General features: G+C 41.6%; 1 protein-coding gene across 1 annotated transcript; it reads right to left on the reverse strand.

Moving 5' to 3' along the window:
• Positions 1 to 229: 229 nt before the first annotated feature.
• Positions 230 to 1,607, reverse strand: LOC119347247 (protein FAR1-RELATED SEQUENCE 1-like). The gene is made up of 3 exons (XM_037616107.1): positions 795 to 1,607; positions 667 to 718; positions 230 to 561 (listed from the first exon to the last, which is right to left on the reverse strand). The coding sequence occupies exons 1-3, from the start codon at positions 1,502 to 1,504 to the stop codon at positions 508 to 510; spliced, it is 816 nt and encodes a 271-aa protein (XP_037472004.1). The 5' UTR covers positions 1,505 to 1,607; the 3' UTR covers positions 230 to 507.
• Between the last annotated feature and the right edge of the window lie 7,012 nt (positions 1,608 to 8,619).

Genomic DNA, 8,619 nt, shown 5'->3' on the forward strand with positions numbered 1-8,619 from the left:
AAGAAACAAATATTCCATAGGAGGTCCAGAACATGAACATTGAGCAACGTGATTTAACAAGGTAAAACTAATTTAAAAAGAAATGAAGAATAAACAAGTTCATGAACAATAATTTGAAATGGTGAATTTTGCACTAAAATTGTGAAGCCAACGTCAAGTGTAGTAGACACCTTTCTCAAATCAGAAGGGAACACATAAACCACTATCCATTGGCAATGCATTCCAGCACTTTCAAATCTATCTTGGCATTTAAAAGCTAACAGTACAACAATATTATGCTCTTACACACCTTTTTACACAAAATATCATGAATGCTTTCTAGCAGCACTAATGACAGTACACATAAAATCTACTATGAAGCGCATAACTAGAGTTGCAACTCAGATGTGATTTATAGCCCAATGAGGTAGCAGGTACACATATTGCACCAACATATTCAACTAGGTGTTGAAGTTGTAGCAGAACCCTCCAGCATTGGATAGCACATGAACAGAAGGCATTTGTCATTCATGATTTAATTAGCGCCAAATGAATGATATCCGCTCCCATGGGCTGGGTGTGCTACAAAATATGAAACAAATTGTAATCAAATATTTACAAAAACAATCAACATGCTTTATTCAAAAGGGAGCAAGATATAAAAACCATTTATCTGCCATGGCCAACCTGATAAATAGAACAATCTACAGACCTTGGACCTTTCTGGACACTATTTCCTCTGCAAAGAAGGAAAAACCCTTAGCTGCAATCCACGAAAACCTAATAAAATACATATTACTTACAATCTAATTTACCCTTTCCTTTTGTTCATGGCCTCCTCTGAACCCCTCTTCAATCTCTTACCACTGCCCCTTGTGTTTGCAACCTCCGGTGGATGAATATTGATGATGCTTGGGAATGTCGTTCCAATGAAGGATTCAAACCCTTGAACTTTATTTTGCTCGTCAAGAGGCACCGTCTGCCTCAAGTGCGCAAGAGCATCAGAAATAACTTTGTGAAAGTATTTCATCTTGTCCTCACAATGCTTAGCTGTATGCAATGCCGAGCTGAACATCGAGCATGTTTCTGAGTACAATTTCTTGATGGTAGGTGAAAGAGATGTAGATGACCCTTCTAGCTCATGTCCATTAGCATCATAAGAAAGATGTCGTGCAGCCATTTTAGACCACCTATGCAACACATATTGGCTAGGAATTTCATTACATCCATCATTCTTTAGAACAACAATGATGTGAGAGCACAAGATGCCCAATGATTCAAACATTCGGCAAGTACATTGTGCAGCCTTCGTACTAGTGTTGTAGCAGACTACTCTTATCCTGCCGCTAAGGTCAGCAATGCTCATGGTTCGGACATCGCCAACCTGCTCAATAGTTTTTACATGATGACGATCCCTAGCAGCCACCACCTCACGTTGGAAAGCAACAAAAATGTTGTGAGTGTACACATCTCTGCCATGAATCTCAATTCCCCAACAAGTTTCAAGTACTGGCAAGGTATGCATGCTAGAATTGTCCTCTTGCAGCTCTTTTTGCCGCTGCTCTTCCAAAGCCGTTTCAAATCTGACCCAAAATTCAATCAGGGAAAGCCTTCGATTAGTGAAGTGTCTAAAAATGCATTCTCACTCTCAGATCTGGATGTTGTGCGTAATATTGCACCAAGAGACAACTCCATAAAGAATGCTAGAATCCATGATTGTCATAAGTCATACTTCTCTTTCGACCATTCATTATCCTCAAGGCCAAAATCAGAAATTATTAATGACCACCGTGCTTCGAACTCATCTGGAGTCTCTGATCCCCACACACATGCCATGAATCGTGGTTTAAAATCTTCATTGTTTTTCAAGATGGGACCAACCTTTTCAGGGAGCTTCATGAGAATATGCCACATACAAAGTCGATGTTTTGTGTTTGGAAATATAGCTTCTATTCCTCTTCTCATGCTTTGGTCCTCATCAGTTATGATTAGCTTTGGTGCAACCCCACACATTGCTTTCAAGAAAGTCTGGAATAACCATTTGTATGATGCAATCTTCTCATTTGACAAAAAAGCAGCACCAAATGTAACACAAGATTTATGATGGTTAACTCCAGTAAAAGGGGTAAATACCAGGTCATACTTGTTGAATCTATATGTAGAGTCGATTGACACAACATCACCAAACAATGAGTAGTTCTTTCTACATATACTATCTGCCCAGAAAATATTTTTCAGTTTATTGTTCTCGTCTACCTGGTAATCAAAATAGAATGCTGGATTGGCCTTCTTTTTATTTTCCATTATATCTACTATAAGTTGTCCATCTGCTCCCTTAATTGCTGCCTTAAAGTCACGGTCATAGTTTTGTAAGTCACGTTTCGTGCAACCTATGTTCCCTGGCCCACCTTTCTCAATAGTAAGCAAGCGATAACTTTTTGATGTGCCAAGCAATGCCTTACTGCATGTAAATAGTTTGTTTCTCAAATCACTAGTTACCTCTCTATTTGTCCGGATGAGATGTCTCTTACTTGGCGAGATAAGTTGGTGCGTGTGTGATTGAACAAACTGGACGACCTCATACTTGCCATCAACTTGCCTCTTCAATCCAACCATAGCCTCACAACCGCATCTGGTTATCTTGATATTTCTTTTAACCTTTTTTCTCTGCATTTCCTGAGTATCTTGGGCAATTTCCACTGACTTTTCCTTCCTCCAACCTTCTCTTGCACAAACAAACTTCTTCCAAATTATTACACCACCCTCTCCTTTGTGTTGTGTCCATATGCGTACGGAGAAGCCAACCTCATGGGCATACATTCTATAGAATGCCAAACCTGCCTCCCAACTATCAAATCGCATGCCAATTGAGGGTTGTAGGCTATCATCACACTCGGGCTCATAAGTTGACCCCTGTGTAAGTAGAAAATCATGGATTAGCTCCAGAATTGAAACACATGAAATTAATATGTCATAATAAACTTACACACGCGGGGAGGCTACTGGTTCTTTTTGGTGTGTTGAAACAATCTTCATCATGTATGTCCAATCCCCTTTGGACCTAACAAGGTTGTTAGAACTTTAGTGACATGACATTTCAACAACTTAGAGGAGACTGAAGAACCGGCTCCGTCAGTTGGCCCTGTGGAAAATGCAAAGAGTGAAGTGGCTACAGCCTACATCTCATGAAATCAACATAAAGGGAGCTAGGATCAGGCCAGAACGCACAACATCCAACATCATACCTGAAGATCAGAGCACTCTATCCCTTGCGTCGGCGGATCGGCGGATCGGCGGAGCTAGGCGCCGGGTTGGGTCGGGGTCCGGTGGAGTGGGAGAGGGGGGCGAGGTGGATGGTGAGGCGGAAATGGAGCGACTTCGCCGCTCGACGCCCGCACCGTGTCGATCTCGTCGGCCGACGTCGCAGCGCTGCACACGGCGAGGGCCGCCGCCGCCGAAGCCCCAGTCTGTTTGCGTTTCTTTTCTGTTCCAAATTGGGGAACGCATCTTGGAGTTAGGTGACTAGGACGTTAAACTTATTGTGTATTTACATGGGGTGGTTTTTGAAAATGTCAAAGGGTGCCAGGGTGGAGCTGCCGGGTTGCATCTTGTGCCCACGTTCTGTATCAAACGGCTGTGACGAGCAGGGAGTAGCCGGAGCACTCAATCCCTTGGAGTACAGGATATTTTCCCGTAACAGCTTGTAGTACGTGTCATTTTGTAGAACTTGTACTGAATCTGGCTATTGTTATTTGAAGTATCATGTGTTTTTTCTGCTTGCCAATTTAACTATTGGTTATTTCCTTACTGTTAAATTGAAATGTGAAGAATCTAGGCCTAATAGTTGGGACCCACTTATCAGAACCTAGCAAGTGGGACCTGTTTGACTAGTGGACCAATTTTATAAAAAAAGAGAACTAAAACTGTTGGTACAAAAAGGCCACGGCCCATGAAATAAGAAGGCTGAATTATTGGGCTTAGCCCATGAAGTCGACCAAAAATTTACAGGAAAAAAATATAGGAAGGCTAAATTAATGGGCTCGGCCCATGTAAAACACCTAATCAGACCGGCCTAAATCTTATCAACGACCTTTTCAATTGGTCGCAATTTTGCCACGTCGGATCCGACGTGGCTTGGGCAGAGAGCTAGCGACCAAAACAGAAGGTCATAGAATCAAGACCTTTTGTTTTGACCTTCTGTTTTTTGTCACAAAAAGGTCGCAAATGAAAAACAATGACCTTTCAGTGACCAATAGTGATGGTCGCAAGTTGACATATTTCTTGTAGTGATTTGAGATGTTTATGTCCCTATCATTAGAATTCTTGCAACTTGAAACATCGAAACAGGACATATGCCTTTTATTTTCAAGGCTTGAAAACATTGAATGCTGGTGTTGCCCCCTTCTGTTTTCCTTCTTGGAGTGTTGTACCAACCTTTGTCAACTTTTTATTGATGATTGCCCAGAGTTGACTCAGCTGCCCCCTCTGCCTCATACTTCTACACTAACAGAGTTTTCGTATGATGGAAAGTGTTTGTCTGCTGATGACTATAAGGGTCCCTTGGCCTTCCAAAATACGTCTTTAATTGTCAGTATCAGACCTCCAAAAGATGAACTCCCTGAGAAAACTACTTGAATTCGACGGCGCCAGCATATTCTCTGCAGAATGGTTCAATCCAGTCGTCCTCGAGGATTTGGCAGCCCATGACAAGTCTTTTGACGAAAAAAATATCTCTGTAGCAGCAGGTCTGATCCCAGAGGTGGCAATGAGCAAATCTTTGCACCCAGGTACATTCCAAGTGGAAGAAATGCAGGTGGAAAACATCCCGGCAGTGCTTATTGCTCCCATTTGCAGACGCCTTGCCGCTACCCTTCACAAATTAAAGTTTTGTGGTGATCTGGTGACTGAAACCGTCACGGAAGAGCAAGAGCAAGCGCTTAATCTTCTCACCTCCCTCCGAATTCTAGAATTTACAAGATGCAAACTGCGGTCTCTCCCTCGGCTATATGGCTTTTCTTCTCTCTACAAATTTTCGATCGCACGCTGTGATGAAATCCAGTCACTACCGTCCAAGGAGGACCTCCCGGCTTCACTGCTGGCACTAAACGTAAGTGGCTGCAGTCGTGAGATAAAAGAGCAAGCCAAGAAACTTAAAGAAGCAAACCCTTGTTTATTTGTTCGTCAGGTACGTAACACTCATTTTTTGAATCTAGCAAATTGTTGGAAAGGGAGTAAAAATAGGCTGCTTATCAGTTCTTGGCTCTTCTAAGAAATTATGCATGCATTTGCAAGTGACAGTCTTATGCTATCCGCGGGGAGGTTTGAGGTCAACCACTTCTGAGGGTTCCACGGCATGATATTGTGCAGGTTGCCTTCAGTTTAACATTAAATTGTCCCAAAGACTAATTTTTTTGCTATATTTTGTTATCTGCATAGTTTCCTTTGTTGCTTTGATACAAGACTGATTAGACCACTCACTTGAATCAGATCATTTTTGCTGGTCGGGCATTCATGGATGGAAGCACAAGTGTGCTATCATGTGATGGAGATCCATATGTTGTCCTCTGTCAGGCCGGTTACTTGTACAAAAATGCACAATGGAGCAGGCGGAGAAACTAAAAGAATCAAACCCTTGTTTATCAGATGAGGTAAGTAACACTCACTTTTTGACACCTAGCTAGATTTTTGAAATCTCATAATTTACTCGTGTCATTCCAGAATTAGGCAATCGAAGAAGTAGGCTATCCAAGGCGTTGTACAACAAACTTCATGAGGGTCAGACATGTATTTAAAGTCGGTATCTACAGGTGCCGGCATGCAAAATCAACTTCTGCCCCTTAATTCATCCTCTCATTCAGAGTATATGAAAGCCACATGATTGCTTGATTTAATTTGCATTGCACACACTTAGTACATTCCCATGTTTCTGCATTTGCACATGTAACTATTACATGGCTTGTTTTTTCGTGGTCACAACTGTTAGTTTTATTTGCGGTATTGTTAGCTGTTGTTCTCCCTAATATTAGACAGCACCTATTTTTGAAATGGAACATGCCAGTTTGCATATAGCAGCTGCATGATATCACCTTTGTAAATCTCGTCAAGTAAAAAGTTTGCTGTCAGGAATACTAAGACTATTTTCGACCATCTTATTTTCAGAACTAGTAGAAGACAGCCAGCCAGGTCAAATATGGGGCAGCAGGTGCAACTTACTCTGTTCCGTGCAAATTGTTCCTCATCTTGGATAACCGTCTGAGATCCAGAGCTAGCCAAGCCGGTGAGTCGATTTCTCCCCCTCCAGTCACCCACTACTCTTGAGTTACATTGTGTTTTAGGTTGCTGATGTGGATTCAGTTGTAGCTCGCGGCAGATGGTGGCCTTGACTGGGATGCGCATGCGCATGCCGTCGGACCAGAGACTGGATGCACGCTCATTCAGAGGCCGTGCAGTTACCTGGGCATAGCTGATACTCATAGAGCCATCGGTTTGATCAAGGCGAGACCATATTCTGAATTTTGGGGCAAGTATATTGCGTACCACGGTACCAAGTTAACTAACGTATCTGCTGACATTGTTCATGGTTTGGAACTCCTTTTTAGATGCAAAATCCGAACTGCAAGATCATCGTTGACAACCGCTATGATGAATTCATAAAGACATCATAGCCTCCAATGGTGGTATGTTCATGATGGTCATCATATATTCATATGAATGACAGATAAGTTTCACCTAATTGGGTATTTGCATGGCAGGGAGAAGATCTGATTACCAGTACCTTGGTAAAGAACCCCGACGGTACCATTGTGCCTTGTGGTGGTTATGTTGCTAGGAAGATGGTAGCCACGCAGTTGCAGCTCGTCAACTTGGACATGGCCTTGGGGTGGAGTATAGGTCAGCACCTGACCATGTTATGCGAGCACTGTTCTTGCTCCGCAAATGGTTGGAGAAGCAGTAAAAGTAGGTTGCTTATCTGTTCTTGCCGTTTCTAGTAAAGGTCATGCCAGCCAAGGGCTATTAGAGTTCAACCACTTCCGAGGGTTCCACGCCATGAAATTGTCCTAAATACTTTTTTTTGGGCGATGTTTTGTTATCTGCATAGTTTCCCTTTTTGCTTTGATTAGTTCGCTCACTTGAATCAGGTCATTTTTGCTGACAGGACGGGACATTCATGGATGGAAGCACAAGCGAGCTATCATGTGATGGGCCCTTAAGAGATCCATATGCTGTCTTCTGTCAGGTCAGTTACTTGTACTAAAATGCACAACGGACTATGAAAGGCGCCACGGACTCTGATCGGCACCAGGTTTAAGGTTGAGACTTGAGAGACTGGGCCATCAAGTATGCCTTCTCCCATGCACTGACGGCTCTTCTCCTTGAAATGCATCAATGCAGGGAGGAACACACTGGAGACACGGTTTGTTTCCAGAAGACTTCCCATTTCTTGAATGGGCAGGCTCTTCGTTAACTATTGATTAATGCGTCTGTTGATTGATGGGAATCATCAGGTAATCTTCATAATTTGCTTGTTATTGATGCTGTCAAATCTGACACAGTGCTAGCTAGCTAACTAACTGATACAAGGAATTCCTTAATGCAGGAACCATCATGTTCACAAAATCTTTGGATTGAATTGATGAGTGATTTAAAGCAGCAGAGATATTTCAAGGTTGTGAAGAGTTCAGCTGATTGATTAGCAGAGTAATTTCAAGTCAGAGCATCATCCATACCGGATAGCTTCTGCCACCGACTTGCCAGTTCAAGAAGAGATAGAGATGACTGTCACACCACTTCATTTTGGGGGATTCTTGTGTATAATGAATCCACTTTGCTATAGTGTTAGGGTGATTCTTTTTTACATTTTTATAAAAAAAATCCACTTAAAAATAGTCCAGATCAGTTTGTAGTTTGATCATAAACAGTTATAGGATTTTTTGTTATTTTTTATGAATATTATTATAATTTCCTTATTTAATACTCCCTCCGTTTCTTTTTAGTCTGCATATAAGGTTTGGTCAAAGTCAAGCTTTGCATAGTTTGACTAACTTTATAGTAAAAAACATCAACATTCACAATATGAAATCAACATTTTCAGATGCACCATGAAATGTATTTTCATATTATATAGTTTAAGTATTATAGATGTTCATATTTTTTTAATATAAATTTGGTCAAACTTTGTGTAGTTTGACTTTGACCAAAACTTATACGCGGAGTAAAAAGAAACGGAGGGAGTATTATTCATGTAGCCAGTCTTCTTGTAACAAATCTATTTCCGACCATGAATTAATTGATTTTCCTGGTCAAAGATAAAGCATCTTTGCCTATCTTTTGTCATTATGGTTAGTTTCACAGCTTTCTCTTTAAGAGATGAATGTACCCGTCTGTGCATATACAAGTATAAAACGCAGAATGTAAACATAGTGCCGCGTGTATGACAACTGTGGCTCTGATCAATGAGCAAACTTCTGATCAAAGATATCTTCATCATGAGATCAGATGCAAACGCAAGCAACATAGTTACCGCTAAACAAAAGTCAAAGAGAGACAAACCTCACACCCCCAAGAGCATGTGCGTCACCTTGAGGCAAGAGAAGCATCCTGCATTCCTAAGCAAGTAAGCAGCTTTTCGGCGTCGCTCCC

Source organism: Triticum dicoccoides, unplaced genomic scaffold (genome assembly GCF_002162155.2).
Source record: "Triticum dicoccoides isolate Atlit2015 ecotype Zavitan unplaced genomic scaffold, WEW_v2.0 scaffold61505, whole genome shotgun sequence".
Lineage (NCBI taxonomy): Eukaryota > Viridiplantae > Streptophyta > Magnoliopsida > Poales > Poaceae > Triticum > Triticum dicoccoides.